Here is a 20,845-nt window from a genome sequence, read left to right on the forward strand (position 1 = left end):
AGTTTTAATCCAATTTAAAAATTGGAATGTATGACCGAGTATACGTCAGGCATGCTAACATTGATATTTCTCGTGCTACCATTTGCAAGTACTATGGCGTACCGTGCTATGAAAGAGACGACCGATTGTTTCTAGACTTGAATAATTTCACAAATGTTGACACGGATGCCATTCTTAGAGAATTTCATCCTACTAAAAAGCCTTAAAATAAAAATGGTCCCCAAAGCGTAGCGCTTTTTCAATATATGTACTTCAAACTTTTCCTGTTTTGTCAGAAGTTCTACTTGAACTTTCATTATGTTAACATTATTGGTCCTTCCGTGGATTGTCGTTTGAAATAATTGTCTAAGTCAACCAGAGCCTGACACGTAATCAAAAACTAAATTCGAGTATGTTTTAGTATGCAAATTGTTTTACAAAAAAAAATATTTTATTTTTATTTAAGGTTTTAAAATGATTTAATTTTAATTTTAAAGACAACATATTTTAATGTTTATACTACAGTATTGTATACTATTATAAATTAAATTTTTATATGAAATAAATTATATAATATATTATACAACTAAAAGTTGAATTGGGTTTCTGGTCCAAAAATTATTGAGTTAAATTTTTTACCCAAATCTAATTTTGGTGCTTAATATTTTTATATGCACATTCCGGACCAAATTTCAAAATTTGGTCTGCCAATTAAAACAATATTATATGTCTTTGCTTTAACTACGAAAGTTACTTTGTCAAGGTTTATATACTTATCGCTCCTCCTTTGGCTCTTTCACCTTAGTTCTTTCCTGTGAACGAATTTGAGATGAAAATTCTATCACTACTATTGGGACCGGATATTAGGAATATGATTTTATATGTATATATATTTAAAGATATTGTAAAGAAGTATACGTGTAATGTATGTATAGAAAATAATTTTTATTGCAAAACTTTTATGGAAAATGAAAAGCTAAGTGTAACCATCTTCAAATCCATCCAATTTAGGCATCAGCCAGTAAAATGATTTGTTGACAAGTATAATCTAAAGCCCCTTTGATCTTCATCAACAAATAGCTACCATAAGAAATTTAAGAAAAATAAACTAAAAGTGAACAAAACCTGCAGGAACCTCCCACATAGATGCTCCTGAATGATAAATATATTACAAAATTTGGGTAAATGATAAAATACAATTTTATCAGCTTCAGTCCATCATAAATTTTCATATGAAAGACCAATATTTTAAATTACTCATTGCTAAGATCTCTATATATTGCTTTTCTCACTTGAAGATTTCTGCACTAAAACATCAAAACAGAAGTGACTTAAAGAAGATAAAATGAAGAAGCAAGTAATTTGTTCGACTGTCTTCCTCTCCTTTGCATTCTTCTTCTTTTTCTTAGTGTTGAAGCACAGACGTGCAGCCCTAGTGGCAAGATCAAAGGGAAAACCCCTCCACCAGGGCAATGCAACCAGGAAAATGATTCTGATTGTTGCAAGGATGGCAAGTGGTACACGACATACAAATGTTCACCCCCTGTATCAAGCCAAACGAAAGCAACACTGACGCTTAACAGCTTTGAGCCAGATGGAGACGGTGGTGCACCATCTGAATGTGACAACCAGTACCACTCCGATGATGACCCTGTGGTGGCACTTTCTACAGGGTGGTATAACAACGGAAAGAGGTGTTTGAATTATATCAACATCCATGGCAATGGAAAATCTGTGAGGGCTAAAGTTGTGGATGAATGCGATTCTACTATGGGATGCGATTCGGACCATGATTATCAGCCCCCTTGCCCTAACAACATTGTTGATGCCTCGAAAGCAGTTTGGAAGGCTCTTGGAGTGCCTGAGAGCGACTGGGGCGGGATGGATATCTACTGGTCTGATACTGATTAATCACTTGATCCATATTTATATTTATAATGTATGTACTAGAGTAAAGATTTCTTGTGCGTCTTAGTTAACATTTATGTTACTATTAATGTAAAATTTATGTATATATTATGTATTTTGAGCCGTAAACTATGTTTTAAATCTTCATTATCTGCTCTATCCTTACTTCTTAATTGGAGAAATTCTTAGTTGATTCTCGAAATCAGATGAGTGTTGGATTTGGTACGCGTTCGATAGGGGTATAAACAAGGCACTTGTGCTCGCATGTTATTCGAAAGAAATTCGAAATCGTTTCAAGCGTGCGCAGCTTGAGTTATCAAGTGAGCCATGTTTGAGTACCTTATTACTTGATTTGAGCAGCTTGCAAGCTTGATCGAGTTTTATTATTATTAATAATAAATTTTCAATATTTTTAATATTAGATTACTATGTTGTATACGAAACGGGTTCAAATTTAAGCTCGAATATGTAAATACTTTTTCTAACCAAGCTTAAATATATAGTTTGATTTTACCACGAGCGAGTTGGAGCGTCTAGAATAATATTCGACCAAATTGGGCTATTTCAAGCTATGAATTTTGAGTAGAGCTCCAGCATGAATAATCTCAACAACCAGGAGCTTATATCCATAAATCAAATGGCATATGGGTATAAAGTTCATTGTCTTTTAACTGTTACTCTTCCATGTTTTCATAGGTCATGACTTGCGGGTAATATTCATCAATCTTCTCATCCTACGAGAACTAGGTAACATGTTTCTGGTAAGAACTAACACTGCTAGTTCATGGTTGCCTTAATTTATCAAAAAAAAATTTAGGTGTATATTATGGGTTAGTATTTGGTACATTGGCGAAATATTTTTTTTTATTCCACAAGCAACCTTAAAAAATTGTTATGTATTTTTTTTTTTTAAATGTTTTTTAAAATATTTTATTATATTCTTGTAGGACATTTGTCAACCCCTAACCTTACGGGCGGAGTCTAAAAACTCTAGTCGCAGTGTATCAAATATTTCCCCTCCTATTTTTTCCACAACTTTTCCAAATTTAGTAAATAAACATCTAATAAATACATTCCATAAAACATATATACATTTTAATGTCAACCTAAAAGGTAATAGAAAAATACAAATATAATCAATATCCAAAGTCCACTTTTATTCCTTCCATTTTATGCATGTATGCAAGCCTATAAATAGCATTAATGCTGAAACAACACAAAGAATTATAAATCAAATAATTGGAAGTTTAAGGTTTTTTAACCTGTTTTTTCCTATTTTAAATTTTTTAATCGTATTTCACATCATTTGTTATAACATCATATTTTTCTCTGATTTTTTACATTAAGATTATGGAAGGGAATCATTCATTAATGATTTGAAGAATGAATTCAATGAGAGTGTAATCAAACAGTTCTTGTCTCTGAGACCGAGATTTTTTACCAGAAACGATTTATTACATTCAGTAGGATAGTAATTCTCTCTTAATAGAAGCCGACGGAATTGTTATTCTCAGAAAATAGAATTTATACTTAGAAAATAAATTCTCACTATTTTTTGGCGGACTAATAAAATTGAAAACTTACATGAACTGTTGTGTTTATAGCTCTACCAGTGTCATCTATCTATAGGGAGAGACGGGAGAATCTTGATTGAATTAGTAGAAAACAAATAATATTTATTTAATAGAAAAACTAATATATTTATTTAATAAAATTTCAAACACCAAATATAATTTTTAGAGATATTTCAAAGAAGTACGTGTTGAAATATGTATAGAATATAATTTTGTATGCCAAAATTATATGAAAATGAAAAGCACAATGTAACCATCTTCAAATCCCTCCAATTTAGGCGTCAGCCAATAAAATGTTCTGTTGACAAGTATAATTAATATAAGGCCTCTTGTCTCCAAACCAACCCATTTCATCTTTATCAACAAATTGCTGCCATAATATATAAAAATAAATAAGTGAATCCAACCTGCAGGAACCTCCCACAAAGATGCTTCTGAATGATAAATACATTACAAAACTTGGGTAAATGATAAAATACCATATTATCAGCTGTATCATAAGTCATCAATTTTAGCGGTCCACCATAATTTTTTAGCACTTCACAGTTTTGTCATGACTTTTCTTCCTATTTTGTATAGATCATGAAGAACAAACAAAGGAGATAATATACAAATGTTGAGGTTGAACTCTAAATAAACTAAAACGACCGATTAATCTACGGTCTCTTCTTTGCTTCTTTTGCGGCCAAATTTGGCATGTTCCAAAGAGTAAAATGAATTTTAAAACCTGATCATCAAGTCGTTGTAGTATAGTGGTGAGTATTCCCGCCTGTCACGCGGGTGACCCGGGTTCGATCCCCGGCAACGGCGTTTTAAGAAGACCTTTTGTTTTGTCAAACTTCAATTAACTTCAATGACGGGTGTCAATTAAGGAAGAAAATGAGAGAAATTTGATAGAAAAGATGAACGAAATTACTAAAAAAGCCTTAACCTAAATAATGGTCTCCAAACTATAACGCTTTTTCAATTTATGTACTTAAAACTTTTCTTTTTTTCTCAGAAGTACCATTTGAACTTTCATTATGTTAACACTATTGTTCCTTCCGTGAATTGCCGTTTAAAATAATTGTCTGAGTCAACCAGAGCCTGACACGTAATCAAAAAATAAATGTTTAAAACTCAGGCTGTGAAATTTTGGGTTCAAAATGTTCAAAAACTTTTTTGAATTATTCCGATTTTTTATGAAAACTGATATTTTAATTTTCGTAAAGTGAAACCAAGACTTTGGCGCCGATTCAAGTAAGAAACTTCAAACTTTAGATACGCTTTAGATACTTTTACATTAGTTACTTTAGTAAAACTGTTTACCTCTAGAGACGGTAGCAAATCAAACATTCTCTAAACTCTAATAAAACTCTAGATTTGGGATTTTTCATTAAACTTAAGCTAATTCATAAAATTCTGAAATTGTAGATAAGATAATGAGTACGCAAGGTGCACGATGTCATGGTACTCATGCGCGAGGAGCACAAATAATTCCACTTTTGTACAAAACAAGATTCAAACTTGGAAACTAAGGGTAACCTAAGACCTTACCACTATACCAACACCCTCATTCTTGCTAACAATTAAACAAACATTACAGATAAACTAGTTATGACCAGCTGGATATAGGGATAAAAATAACAAAAATTTAAGTAGAAGGAAACATAAGCAAGATCTCAAACACACATCTAGAACACTTAGCCATTGAGCCAAACCGATTTACTTTACACAATAAACAATTCATATATTAAGAAACTTGGGGCGTTACAGTTTTTTTTTTTAAATTTTAAAGACAACATATTTTAATATTTATATTATAGTATTGTATAGTATTACAAATTTAATTTTATATGATATATATTATATAATACACTCTGAACTAAAAATTGAGTTGAGTTTGGCTCAGTTAGGCCAGTCTTACCTCTTCCATAATTTATATGAGTTAAATTTTTTACCCAAATCTAATTTTCGCGCTAAATATTTTTATATGCAAATTTCCAAATTACGGAAAAAAATTTTAATTTTGGTCTAACATATCTTTTTCCGGCGAATTAAAACAATATTATATGTTGCCGCTTTACCATCACAAGAGTATAAGTGCCCAGTGATTGAGACAAAAGATTATCATGCTAACGAATTTGCAACTTTCATGGAATGGTGTGATTTTTTAGGTGTTCGCGGGCGACGCAAGAGTATCCGGAAACGATTAAGGATAAGGAAGAAGATACGACTCTCAAGAGGCTCAAGTCCCGCGTTGAACAAAAGACGTGTTCGAGTGTCGAGGACACCGATGAAACCCATTTCGGTGGTGTTATTGATCACTGTGGCGATTGAACATGGATTTGTAAATAATTAGATCTTTTGAGCATGGATTCCATTTATTTCCTACATTTAGATTTGGATTTTAAATTGTATTAGTTTAATTTTAGACTTGGTAGGTCGGATTTTTTATGATAGAGATGAAAACTAATGATTTTCTCATGTTTTTAGGGATTAGTTCAATTGAAATTGCGATATCCAATGGGGCATATTGTGACTTTCTCGGACAGTTTCGAGAGGGACCAAAATCTTCATGGTATCACAATATCCACCTCCGATATCGCAATACCCTTGAAATTTCAAAAGTAATTTTTTTTATTTACACAGTGGTATCGCGACACCTAAGGCAAACTCGAAGATGAGGGATCAAAATAGGGGATATCATGATATCCAACTTGGGTCACGTGATACCCGATTCCAGATATCGCAACCCGTGTATTTTGGAGGCTTAAAGCCTCTAAATAATCAAAAACTCTTAAACCTTCTCCTATTTTTCGAAAACATTCATTCTAAACCCTTAAAACTCTTCCCCATCAATTTCTCTCAATCTCCCTTCAAATTTCCTTCGTAACATCCCGATTTAGCTCCACAAAATGTAGAAATATATCAAAATAAGGAATTAACTCAATGGTTAGTTATTTAATGTAAAACCATGAAATTTAGTTGGAGGTCTCAAGTTTAAGTCTCAACTCTTACAAAATAAATTGATTTTTTGTAAATTATCTTCTTCTTTTTTATGTGTTGCCACCCAAGCCTAATAAACCTAGATATAAATACAATTTTTATCAAAATAATCAGCCTTTGAATCCTATTTTCCTCTACCTTAGCCGTCCCTACCCCTTCTCCCTCTCTTCATCTTTATATTTTTTCTTCTCCCTTTTTCCTCCATTGTTGCCGTTGCCTACACCTCCCCTTTTACCATCTTCTTCTTCTTCTTCTTCTTTGCGTCAAGATTGTGCACCATATAATTTACTATATTGCTTCAATTTCCCCCAAAATAAATCAGCCCTAAATTTGAAATATTTAACTCCAAAATTGATCCCAAACATTGCCAAGAAGGGGTCATTGTCGTTTCTCTCAACTAACTTGGTACGATCTCTTTTGTCCTCAATTTCTTTGTTAATCTTGTCAATTAAAAACCAAAATTTCTAGATCTGGAATCTGGGAGATTTTAAATATTTTCAAAGGTATTTTTCCAGATTTTAATGAGGTCTCAAAACATTTTAAAATTCAGCCCCAATTTCGACCACCATAGGTGGTCGTGCGTGCGCATATGTGTAGAATAGGGGGCTATTTTGTTTCTTGAATCTTTCCCATTTAATTCCAGCCATAATTTGAGTTATTGAACCCTCCTAATAAACTATTAAACTCATGTAAATTAGGGAAAAATGTTCTTGATTTTTTGGGCATTCGAAACTCACAAATCGAGGAGCGTAAGTGCAATTAAGCGTAAAATTAATTGTTGTTTCGACATAGTTGTACGGTAAAGGTTATTGGTTGATTAAAGTGAAGGAATTTAATCATTATTAGCTACTTATTTTCCAGTATATTATTGAATTAGGTGCTGACCCAGGTACCCCGAATCAACCGTAAAGTCGAAGAACGATCGTACATACGGTTTGCATAGATACATGGTAAGGAATCGAACTAGTTTGAATTTATAAAATAGTTATTAATTTGAAAATTGGTTTGAACCCATAAGTGGGTATTTGAAAGTTGGTTAAATGGTAAATTGATTGAATTTATACTGAATTTTGGTTTAGGATCGTATAAAGGTTTATTAAGGAAAATTGGAAGATTCACTATGGTGTTGCGAGAAAGCGAAAAATAAGGTGTAGGTCCTAAACTTGTAAAATTTGTTTGATAATGTTAAATGTCATGCTATATTTGATAAATTAACTTTCTTATTGGTTTGAGTTAATAACCAAAATTTTAGTTTTGTGAGTGCCCGAACTGGGTGCTTTTCGAGCCTTAAAAGATTGTTGTGTTGGCAACATTGCTAGCTTGACTATATGAATGTGTAATTGAGATTGTTATGTATAATTATATTACGTGATATGAGAATGTTTGATTGAATGGTACGAAATGTTGAGATATTAGGTTTATGCATGATTTAAATGCATGAAATATTACTATGATATATATACGTGAGGTTGCTATTGCTACACAGTGAAATTCGTAAAGTATGTGAATTGAACGCTATTGATAGATACCATCTGAATGGTAATTTGAAAATTGGAACACTGCTTCCTTTTACTGAAAGTACGTGATTATTGAGGACATGTTGAACATGTCGAATAAATGTAAAAAGTATTGAAATATGATTATGTATGAATTTGTATGACATATTGCATGTGCATTGGGATGGGATTTTGTGGTTGACGGAGGAGTTCCGTGGAGTACCGGCAGCATAATAAGCCCGCATATATTTGTAGTCAGTGCACTGCTTTTGGAGTACCGAAGGGATTGGCGATTATATCGCATTATTTATTTGGCAGTTTCAATGCATTATTGATTATTGGTGGTTTTACCACACTGAGCTTTGCTCACATACATTAGAGTTTGGCAAACGGGTTCTGGGGAACTCGTGGTGTGTAGCGGATGGTATGGGTAGGATCTCATATGTGCATTTTTCCCGATCATGTGCATTTGAAATTATTATTGGTAATGTTTGATTGTGCTATTGCTTCCTTTATGAAATTGATTGTATTAATGCTTAATACTTGCGTGTTTAATCTCACACTAAGCTTGTAAAGCTCACATCATTACCTCAACTTCTCAGCTAATGATGGAACTTAGGATCGGAATTGGCATGCGGACGTACGGCCAGCCTCGGACTTTACTTCGTCAAATTATTTTAAGTTAATTATATTTTAGGCTTATTTTATTATTATTATTTGATTTTAGATTGTAAAGTTTCTTTAAACTGTGGTTTGGGACTGTTTGAGATTTTGGGGTTTTTTATGCATGCACGACATGCATATTGGGTATAGAGACACAGTATTTTATAAATATTTTAAAATGGACTATGCATGATATATGACTAAATTAATAATTTGACTAGTAATGGTACATTTCCCCTGCTAAGAAGATAACAAAATGATTTTTCAAAGGCAACACCGATAGTTAGGTTTTTTTTAAAATTCACTGAATTCACCAATTCAACCTAAACATGGTTGGACAAAGTAAATGGACGTTTTTCCAAAGATAACAATAGAAACCATGGTTTTATAAAAGGGAGTACTTGAAGGTTTTTAAATATCATTAGGGTAGCTTTGACATTAAGGTGTCTAATGCAGCTTTCCCGATTCGACCATGACTTCTAGGTCGAGTTTAGGAGGTTACACTTGGATTCATTGATCAATTTCCTTTTCTTTTTCTTTTTACTTTACCTTTGGTTAGTTTTCTTCTTTTGCAAGTATCACACCATTTTGGATGGGGAGCACGACACTTCTCGATTCAATCCATTCGACTACAACAATCAATACAATTTAAGTTTTCTTTTCCTTTATTTATTATTACTGTTTTTCTTATTTCCAATTTAAAGTTTTTAATTTACGTATTGACTGCTTTCCTTTGGATATTGAGTTTATTTTTATTGGTTTTAAGTGCGAAAATTAAAAGAATGCCCCTGAGAATGTGTAAACGATCTCGTTCCCACACCGCCTCTGTTTTGTCGTTGAAATACGATGGTATTAATTTTGAATAGCAAGAGGCCGCAGATTTTTATCAAACAATTTAGGGACATACTTTCATCCTTGAACATGATTTTGATCTAGCCTCATCGTTTAATGATGAGATATAGGACGATGTACACTTTTATCGTTGGGACAATTTTTGCTTGCTTCCCAAGCAAGCTGGCATTGTACCTGTAGTGCTAGAGTTTTACTCCAATTTCAAAATTGGTACGCATGACCGACTATACGTCAGGCATGCTAACACTGATATTTCCCGTGCCGCCATTTGCGAGTACCATGGCGTACCGTGCAATGAAAGAGACGACCTATTGTCTCTTGACTTGAACAATTTCACAAATGTTGACACGGATGCCATTCTTAGAGAATTTTATCCCACTAAAAAGCCTTAAAATAAAAATTTGTCCCCAAAAAATTGTCGTTTGAAATAATTGTCTGAGTCAACCAGAGCCTGGCACGTAATCAAAAACTAAATTCGAGTATGTTTTAGTATGCAAATTGTTTTACAAAAAAAAAAATTTTATTTAACTTTTTAAAATGATTTTATTTTAATTTTAAAGACAACATATTTTAATGTTTATACTATAGTATCGTAAACTATTATAAATTAAATTTTTATATGAAATAAATTATATAATATATTATAAAACTAAAATTGAATTGGGTTTCGTCCGAAATTATTGAGTTAAATTTTTGCCCAAATCTAATTTTGGTGCTTAATATTTTATATGCACATTCGGACCAAATTTCAAATTTTGGTCCGCCAATTAAAACAATATTATATGTCTTTTGCTTTAACTACGAAAGTTACTTTGTCAACGTTTATATACTTATCGCTCCTCCTTTGACTCTTTCACCTTGGTTCTTTCCTGTGAACGGAATTTGAGACAGAAATTCTAACACTACTATTGGGACCGGATATCAGAAATATGATTTTTATATGTATATATATTTAAAGATATTGTAAAGAAGTATCGTGTAATGTATGTATAGAAAATAATTTTCATTGCAAAACTCTTATGGAAAATGAAAAGCTAAGTGTAACCATCTTCAAACCCATCCAATTTAGGCATCAGCCAGTAAAATGATTTGTTGACAAGTATAATCTAAAGCCCCTTTGATCTTCATCAACAAATAGCTGCCACAAGAAATTTAAGAAAAATAAACTAAAAGTGAACCAAACCTGCAGGAACCTCCCACATAGATGCTTCTGAATGATAAATATATTACAAAATTTGGGTAAATGATAAAATACAATTTTATCAGCTTCGGTCCATCATAAATTTTCATAGTGAATGACCAGTATTTTAAATTACTCATTGCAAAGATCTCTATATATTGCTTTTCCCACTTGAAGTTTTCTGCACTAAAACATCAAAACAGAAGTGACTTAAAGAAGATAAAAATGAAGAAGCAAGTAATTTGTTCGACTGTCTTTCCTCTCCTTTGCATTCTTCTTCTTTTTCTTAGTGTTGAAGCACAGACGTGCAGCCCTAGTGGCAAGATCAAAGGGAAAACCCCTCCACCAGGGCAATGCAACCAGGAAAATGATTCTGATTGTTGCAAGGATGGCAAGTGGTACACGACATACAAATGTTCACCCCCTGTATCAAGCCAAACGAAAGCAACACTGACGCTTAACAGCTTTGAGCCAGATGGAGACGGTGGTGCACCATCTGAATGTGACAACCAGTACCACTCCGATGATGACCCTGTGGTGGCACTTTCTACAGGGTGGTATAACAACGGAAAGAGGTGTTTGAATTATATCAACATCCATGGCAATGGAAGATCTGTGAGGGCTAAAGTTGTGGATGAATGCGATTCTACTATGGGATGCGATTCGGACCATGATTATCAGCCCCCTTGCCCTAACAACATTGTTGATGCCTCGAAAGCAGTTTGGAAGGCTCTTGGAGTGCCTGAGAGCGACTGGGGCGGGATGGATATTTACTGGTCTGATACTGATTAATCACTTGATCCATATTTATTTTTATAATGTATGTACTAGAGTAAAGATTTCTTGTGCGTCTTAGTTAACATTCATGTTACTATTAATGTAGAATTTATGTATATATTATGTATTTTGAGCCGTAAACTATGTTTTAAATCTTCATTATCTGCTCTATCCTTACTTCTTACTTGGAGAAATTTTTAGTTGATTCTTGATCAAATGAGTGTTGGATTTGGTATGCGTTTGATAGCGGTATAAAAAAGGCACTTGTGCTCCTAAGTTATCCGAAAGAAATTCGAAATCGATTCAAGCGTGAGCAGCTTGAGTTATCTAGTGAGCCATGTTTGAGTACCTTACTACTTGGTTTTAGCAGCTCGCGAGCTTGATCGAGCTTTTTATTAGTAATACGTTTTCAATATTTTTAATATTAGATTACTATGTTGTATACGAAACGGGTTCAAACTAAGCTCGAATATGTAAATGCTTTATCTAACCAAGCTTAGATAGTTTGATTTTACCACTAGCCGAGTTGGAGCTTCTAGAATAGTATTTGACCAAATTGGAGCCATATTTCAAGCAATGAATTTTGAGTAGAGCTCGAGCATGATGAATCTCAACAATGAGGGAGCATATATACATAAATCAAATGGCATATGGGTATAAAGTTCATTGTCTTTTTAACTGTTTCTCTTCCATGTTTTCATAGGTCATGACTTGCGGGTAATATTCATCAATCTTCTCATCCTACGTAAACTAGGTAACATGTTTCTGGTAAGAACTAACACTGCTAGTTCATGGTTGCCTTAATTTATCAAAAAATTTACCTTACTCGGATTTAGTCACCAGGGCTGGACATAGATATGCTTTTCTTTTTCAAGGTTTTCATATATTTGAAAAGTCTTTGGAAGATTATATCTTAGTATTTCTGTGCACACATGTACGTTGTATGTAAGATCTTAAAGAAAAACGATTAGTGGAGTTTTTGTTTCACCAGCACAGGGAATTTTGGGTGAAGGGATTATAGTCCCAGATGTTGATGGATCAGCATGCTTTCAAAAAACACCATATGTGCCGACAAGCAGTCTCGATGATAATTCAAGAAAGCAACCGAATCAAAAAATTGAAAGCTGCTATGACCGTGAACAAAGAAAAAAAAAATTTTTCCTCCTATTTGATAAAGACTGGGAAGAATCAACTAAGGAGAGAATTTACAAATGTGGAGGTTGAACTCTCACGAATCAATCTACGTATCTAGTTTGTTACCAGTCAAAGCTCTTCGTTGAACAACTAAAACTACTCTAAATATTGTCCTCCCTTGGCTTCTTTTGTCCCTTTGCGGCCAAATTTGGAATATTACAACAATTAAGATAAATTGAACAGTACAGCAAGAAAGTCGTTGTAGTATAGTGGTAAGTATTCCCGCCTGTCACGCGGGTGACCCGGGTTCGATCCCCGGCAACGGCGATTATTTCTTTTCTTTTTAATCTTTCTAGCTTTTGTTAGTGATGCAATCAGATAATCTACTTCCCTAAATGCTTATTTGGAGCCTTTTGGGACAGTGAAAAGCAAGATTGTTAAAGGTGCGGCACTCACGCTTAATTCAGAGTTTTACTTTTAAAATTTTATTTCATGTTTGAACTCGTTCAATTAAGTTTGTTTATGTGATCAACTTCAATCACTGGCGTCTATTAAGCAAGCAACCCTATGCTTCAACAACACTTTGCATCAACAGCCTATGCTTCCACCCTAGATTAAAACCAAGTCTCCTAGATCCTTTAATAAGAATCTCAGTTAAAGTTTTTGTTACTATTAATGTAAAAGTCATATATATATATATATATATATATATATATGTATTTTGAGTCTTAAATTATGTTATAAATTAATCTTCATCGTTAGCTCTATTCTTACTTCTTTTTTGGAGAAATTCTTAGTACTTGAATTTAGATGAGTGCTTGATTTGGTTTGTTTTATAGAGGTGTAAATGATGCACGTGTGCTCGAAAGTTGTTTGAGTTAAATTCGAAAAGAAAATTCAACTTCGATTAAGGGATTATCGAACCAAGCTCAAGTTTGTGCAGCTTGAATTATCAAATGAACTAGGTTTCTTTAGGGTTAAGGTACCTAAGAGGTCCCTGTATTATAGTGTCTGGATCAACTTAGCCCATCTATTATTCAATGAGTTAGTTTTGTCCTATATGACTAAATTAATCCATCTAATAATAGAGGAACATATTTCATCCGAACTACCTCTCAGGTACATTCACTATTTCTTTAGTCATGATTTTTTTCAATATTGTTTCTATTAAATCTATATAGTACCATGTATATATTGTTAAACCAAGCTCAAGATTGAGTAGCTTGAGTTATCAAGCGAGCTAGATTTGAGTATCTTAATACTCGTTTTGAACAGCTCGAGAGCTTAATCAAATTTTTAATTGATAATAGTATTTTTAATTTTAGATTACGACTTTACCTTTAATACACTTGAAACTCAAATTTCAAAAAAAAATTTAGTGAAGTATAAAAATTTTGTATATGGAATGAGTTTGAATTGAAGCTAAAATATGTAAATCAGGTGAACGAGCTTACTTTAATAGAGCTTAAATAGAGTTAAAGCTTCTAAAATAGTATTTGATTGAGCAAGAGTGGAGTTTTGAACAACAAATGTCAAGTAGAGCTTGCGCTTCTCATTGTTTGAGTACAGCCCTAGTGTTTTACTCTTGTATATTCAATATTATTTTTTGTTTTTTTCATGAATTTTGAGGATCCTTATAGGATCATCATATGGATCAACATAGTCCATAATTATTGTTCGTAATCAAATGGTCAAGTTTCAACTCACTAAATTACAGTTAAACAGGAAAATTCAAATCCTACTTGGAGTGTACAATAGAGGTGGTGATAACACTATTCGTGGAAATCCTAATGTGAGACTAGAGTTTGCCACCCTTTGCAATTTACTTAGGCTTGTTGGGTCTCCTCGTGTATCGGGCCAATTATATGTGCTATCTGATCTTTTAACCAACTTATATAATTTATTCAAACCTAATAAATATACTATCCTATGTCCAATATATTATTTATTCTTTTTAATTAATTAAATTAAATTAAATTAAATATATTATTTTCTCAACCTAATTTTAATTTCATTGAAGTCAAAACAACTTTATGTTAACACTTTTCTTTTTTTGGCACTTCAGAAGTGTCATTTCAACTTTCATTATGTTAACACTATCGTTCCTTCCGTGAATTGCCATTTAAAATAATTGTCTGACAACCAGAGCCCGACATGTAATCAAAAAATAAATGTTTAAAACTCGGGCTGTGAAATTTTGGGTTCAAAATTTTCAAGAACTTTTTTGATTTATTTGGAATTTTTACAAAAATTGATATTTTAATTTTCGTAAAGTGAAACCAAGACTTTGGCGCCGATTCAAGTAAGAATCTTGAACTTTAGATATGCTTTAGATACTTTTACATTAGTTACTTTAGAACAACTATTTACCTCTAGAGACGGTAGCAAATTAAACATTCTTTAAACTCGATAAAACTCTAGCTTTAGGATTTTCATTAAACCTAATCTCATTCATACAACTTTGAAATTGTAAATAAGATAATAAGTAGGCAAGGTGCACGATGTCATGGTACTCATGCGCGAGGAGCACAAATAATTCCACTTTTGTACAAAACAAGATTCAAACTTGGAAACTAAGGGTAACCTAAGACTTTACCACTGAATCAACAATCTCATTCTTGTTAACAATTAAACAAAGAATATAGATAAACTACGTGTGACTAGTTAGATATACAGATAAAAATAACAAAAATTTAAGTAGAAGGAAACATATACAAGATCTCAAACACACATCTAGAACACTTAACCATTGAGCCATATCAATTTACTTTACACAATAAAAATTCAAATATTAAGAAACTTGGCACGTTATGATTTTTTCTAAAATTTTAAAGACAACATATTTTAATGTTTATATTTTAGTATTGTATAGTATTATAAATTTAATTTTATATGATAAAATTATATAATATACTATAGAACTAAAAATTGAGTTGGGTTTGGCTCGATTAGGCTAGTCTTAACTCTTCCATAATTTATATGAGTTAAATTTTTTACCCAAATCTAATTTTCGTGCTTAATATTTTTATATGCAAATATCCAAATTACAGACAAAATTTTAAATTTTGATCTAACATATCTTCTTCCTGCGAATTAAAACACTATTATATGTTGCTGTTTTACCAACTCAAGAGTATAAGTGCCCAGTGATTGAGACAAAAGATTATCATGCTAACGAATTTGCAACTTTCATGGAATGGTGTGATTTTTCAGGTGTTCGCAGGCCACGCAAGAGAATCCAGAAATGATTAAGGATAAGGAAGAAGATACGACTCTCAAGAGGCTCTAGTCGCGCGCTGAACAAAAGACGTGTTTGAGTGTCGAGGACAACGATGAAACCCCATTTCAGTGGTGTTATTGACTGCCTATGGTAATTGAACAATGATTTGTAAATAATTAGATCTTTTAAGCATGGATTCCATTTAATTCCTACATTTAGATTTGGATTTTAAATTGTATTAGTTTAATGTTAGACTTGGTAGGTTGATTTTTTATGATTGAGATGAAAATTGATGATTTTGTCATGTTTTTAGGGATTAGTTCAGTGAAATTGCGATACCCAATGGGGCATATTGCGACTTTCTGGATAGTTTCGAGAGGGACCAAAAATCTTCAGTGGTATCACAATATCCACCTCCTGATATCGTAATACCCTTTGAAATTTCAAAAGTGATACCCAGTTCCAACTTGGGTCACAATATCCAACTTGGGTCACGTGATACCCGGTTCCAGATATCGCAACCTAAAGCCTCTAAATACACCAAAACTCTTAAACCTTCTCTTATTTCCCCAAAAAATTTATTCTAAACCTTTAAAAACTCTTCCCCCTATTAATTTCTCTCAATCTCCCCTTCAAATTTCCTTCGTGTAACATCCAAGATTTAGCTCCACAAAAATGTAGATATATATCAAAAATAAAGAATTAACTTAATGGTTAGTTATTTAATGTAAAAGCATGAAAGTTAGTTTGAGGTCTCAAGTTTAAGTCTCAACTCTTACAAAATAAATTGATTTTTGCAAATTCTCTTCTTTTTTTTGTGGGTTGCCATCTAAGCCTAGTAAACCTAAGTATAAATATAATGTTTTATCAAAATAATCAGCCTTTGAATCGTTTTTTCTTCTACGTTAGCCGTCCCTAACCTCCTCTCCCTCTCTTTATCTTTACTTTTTTTCTTTTCCCTTTTTCCTACATTGTTCACATTGTCTACACCTCCCCTTTTACCATCTTCTTCTTTTTTTGCAGCAAGATTGTGCACCATCTTCTTTACTATATTGCTTCAAATTTCCCCCAAAATAAATTAGCCTTAAATCTGAAATATTGAACTCCAAAATCAATCCCAAACATTGCCAAGAAGGTGTCATTGTCGTTTCTCTCAACTGGCTTGGGTAAGATCTCTTTTCTCCTCAATTTATTGGATAATCTTGTCAATTAACAACTAAAATTTCCAGATCTGGAATTTGGGATATTTTAAATGTTTTTAAAGGTATTTTTCCAGTATTTAATGAGGTCTCAAACAATTTTAAAATTCAGCCCAATTTTCAACCACCATGGGTGGTGGTGCGTGCGCATATTTGTAGATTAGGGGGCTGTTTTGTTTCTTGAATCTTTCCCATTTAATTCCAGCCATAATTTGAGTTCTTGAACCCTTCTAATCATTTATTAAACACATGCCAATTAGGGGGAAACTTTATTGATCATTTGGGCATTCGAAACTCAAAAATCGAGAAGCGTAAGTGCAATTAAGCGTAAAATTAATTGTTGTTTCGACATAGTTGTATGGTAAAGGTTATTGGTTGATTAAGTGAAGGAATTTAATCATTATTAGCTACTTATTTTCCAGTATATTATTGAATTATGTGCTGACCCAAACACCCCGAATCAACCGTAAAGCCGAAGAACGATCGTACGTACAATTCGCATCGATACATGCTAAGAAATCGAACTAGTTTGAATTCATAAAATAGTTATTAATTTGAACATTGGTTTGAACCCATAAGTGGGTGATTCAGAGTTGGTTAAATGGTAAATTGATTAAATTTATACTAAATTTTAGTTTAGGATTGTATAAAGGTTTAATAAGGAAAATTGAAAGATTCACTAGGGTGTTGCGAGAAAGCGAAAAATAAGGTGTAGGTCCTAAACTTGTAAAAATTGTTTGATAATGATAAATGTCATGTTATATTTGATAAATTAGTTTGTTGATTGGTTTAACTTAATAGCCAAAATTTTATTTTTGTAAATGGTCGAACCAGGTGCGTTTCGAGCCTTAAAAGATTGTTGTGTTGCCACTAGTTTGACTGTATGAATGTGTAATTGAGATTGTTATGCATAATTATATTATGGGATATGAGAATGTTTGATTGAATGGTATGAAATGTTGAGATATTAGGTTTATGCATGATTTAAATGCATGAAATATTACTATAATATATATATATATGTGAGGTTGCTATTGCTAAACAGTAAAATTCGTAAAGTATGTGAATTGAACGCTATTGATAGATACCATCTTAATGATAATTTGAAAATTGGAACACTACTTCCTTTTACTGAAAGTATGAGATTATTGAGGACATGTTGAACATGTCGAATAAATGTAAAAAGTATTGAAATATGATTATGTATGAATTTGTATGACATATTGCATGTGCATTGGGATGAGATTTTGTGATTGACAGAGGAGTTCCGTGAAGTACCGACAGCATATTAAGCCCGCATATATTTGTAGTCAGTGCACTGCATTTTGAGTACCAAGGGGATTGGCGATTATATCGCATTATTTATTTGGCAGTTTTAATGCATTATTGTTTATTGGTGGTTTTACCACTTTGAGCGCTCCTCACATACATTGGAGTTTGGCAGACGGGTTCTGGGGAACTCATGGTGTGTAGCGGATGGTATGGGTAGGATCTCACATGTGCATTTGAAATTATTAATGGTAATGTTTGATTGTGCTATTGGTACCTTTAAGAAATTGCTTGTATTAATGCTTAATACTTGCTTGTTTAGTCTCACACTGAGCTTGTTAAGCTCACCTTACTATCTCAACTTAGGATCAGAATTGGCATGCGAACGTACGAAGGACCTCGGACTTTACTTCGTAAAATTATTTTAATTTAATTATATTTTAGGCTTATTTTATTTTTATTATTCGGTTTTGGATTGTAAAGTTTCTTTAAATTGTGGTTTGGGACTGTTTGAGATTTTGGGGTTTTTCATGCATGTATGACATGCATATTTGGTATCGATACACAATTTTTTATAAATATGTTGAAATGGACTATGCATGGTATATGCTAAATTAATAATTTGACTGGTAATGGTACATTTCCCCTACTAAGAAGATAACAAAATGAATTTTTGAAGGCAACGCCAATAGTTGGGTTTTTTTTTTAACTTCATCTAATTCACTAATTCGACCTAAACATGGTTGGACTAAGTAAATGAACGTTTTTCCAAAGCTAACAATAGAAACCACGATATTATAAAAGGGAGTACTTGAAGGTTTTTAACTATCGTTAGGGTAGGTTCAACATTAAGGAATTGAATGCATCCTTCCCGATTCGACCATAACGTCTAGGCCGAGTTTAAGAGGTTACACTTCGATTCATTGATCAATTTCTTCTTCTTTTTTACTTTACCTTTTGTTAGTTTTCTTCTTTTGCAAGTATTACACCATTTTGGCTTAGGGAACACGACACTTCTCAATTCAATCCATTCGACTACAACAATCAATACGATTTAAGTTTTCTTACCATTTATTTATTATTACTTTTTTTTCTTATTTCCATTTTAATGTTTTTAATTTACGTATTGACTGCTTTCCATTGGATATTGAGTTTATTTTTATTGACTTTAAGTGCGAAAATTAAAAGAATGCCCCCGAGAATGCGTTAACAATCTCGTTCCCACACCGCTTCGATTTTGTCGTCAAAATACGATGGTGTTAAATTTGCATAGCAAGAGGCCACGATTTTTTATCAAACAATTCAGGGACGTACGTTCATCCTTGAACATGATTTTGATCTAGCCTCCTCGTTTAATGATGAGATATAGGACGATGTACACTTTCATCGTTCGGATAATTTTTTGATTGATTCCCAAGCAAGCTGCCAGTGTACCTGTAGTGCTAGAGTTTTACTCCAATTTAAAAATTGGTCCACACGGGCATGTTCCCAAGTCGTGTACAAGCCGTGTGACTCACTATTTACGATTTAGAACCACGCGGACAGAAAACATAGACGTGTGTCAGGCTGTGTGAGCCACATGGGCAAGCACATGGGCATGTGCCAGGCCGTGTGGCATATAAATAGGATCTGGACCTTAGTTTTGAGGCCTTGAGTGTTGTCTAACACAAGCACTGGCATCCACAATGTATTTATGATTTGAATTTAATTATGTGAGGACTATCTGATGCTCTGAGACTGAGATATGAATTATATAAATGCATGTGTAATGATGGCTCTTAATAATACTGATTTGTATTATCTATTTTTGAATTGAATTGGAATGACTAAACAAATGTCGTTGATATTTGCAGTTTGTATTTGCATAGGTTGGGATATTGTGAAGGAGGAAGTAATCTACTCTGAATCAGTGGCTAAGCCACAATGCATATATATGAATCTGGTGCTTTGTTGCATTTCAATCTAGCAGCTAGTCTGCATCTCTGTAAACGTGTCAAACAGAAACTAGGATACCTAGCCCAGCTAACCAAACCCAAACCCGATTACAAACCCAAATACAATCCCTAGCCAAACTACCATACGGCCCAACACCAGAATAGAACCAGAAACCCTAGCCACATATTGCTTCAGTGCTGTAGCAACTAGGACCCAGCCTCTGCCCTCGCACATGCGCTACCGCCACGTACCACGCCTCAACGCCACGCACCTCCGTACGCCGTAACTACAAATGACACAAAAATAGTGCAGTAAAAAGAAAAAGGATAATTGTATATTTTATTTTGATTTTATTTTCTTTTTTTCGGCTATAAAACAAAAGGAAGAGCCTTTGTAAGTTTTTTACGCGGATTGTATCAGAAAATTTAAAAAGAAATCAATCAAAAGCAAAAGACTAAATTTTTTTAAGGTGATTTTTCTTTTTTCTTTTAGTTGTTTTGTGGGTTCTTTCTTTCTGGTTTCATTAATCGCATAAAAAAGAAAAGAAAGGAAACAAGGGACTTACTTGGTGGCTGGATCTTCGCTTACTCAGTTGTAATCGGAGTCTGGCGGAGATCGAAAGGACAGAGAGGGTTGGGTCTCCTAGCAACTGGCAGCTAGGTTTTCGGTCA

The 20,845-nt window shown here is 33.2% G+C and overlaps 1 protein-coding gene and 2 non-coding genes across 3 annotated transcripts; all 3 read left to right on the forward strand.

The window, feature by feature from the left end:
- The first annotated feature begins 1,324 nt into the window (after positions 1-1,324).
- LOC105766040 (uncharacterized) lies at positions 1,325-11,561 on the forward strand. Its single transcript, XM_052631812.1, is given in 3 exon segments — positions 1,325-1,363; positions 1,366-1,879; positions 10,942-11,561. Coding segments are annotated over 3 exon segments (1,044 nt in total). The 3' UTR covers positions 11,433-11,561.
- Positions 4,200-4,271, forward strand: TRNAD-GUC (transfer RNA aspartic acid (anticodon GUC)). Its single transcript has one exon. It is a non-coding gene; the product is annotated as a tRNA-Asp (tRNA).
- A 1,245-nt stretch (positions 11,562-12,806) lies between the features above and the next one.
- On the forward strand, positions 12,807-12,878 carry TRNAD-GUC (transfer RNA aspartic acid (anticodon GUC)). The gene has a single exon. It is a non-coding gene; the product is annotated as a tRNA-Asp (tRNA).
- The last annotated feature ends 7,967 nt before the right edge of the window (positions 12,879-20,845 follow it).

Source organism: Gossypium raimondii, chromosome 5 (genome assembly GCF_025698545.1).
Source record: "Gossypium raimondii isolate GPD5lz chromosome 5, ASM2569854v1, whole genome shotgun sequence".
Lineage (NCBI taxonomy): Eukaryota > Viridiplantae > Streptophyta > Magnoliopsida > Malvales > Malvaceae > Gossypium > Gossypium raimondii.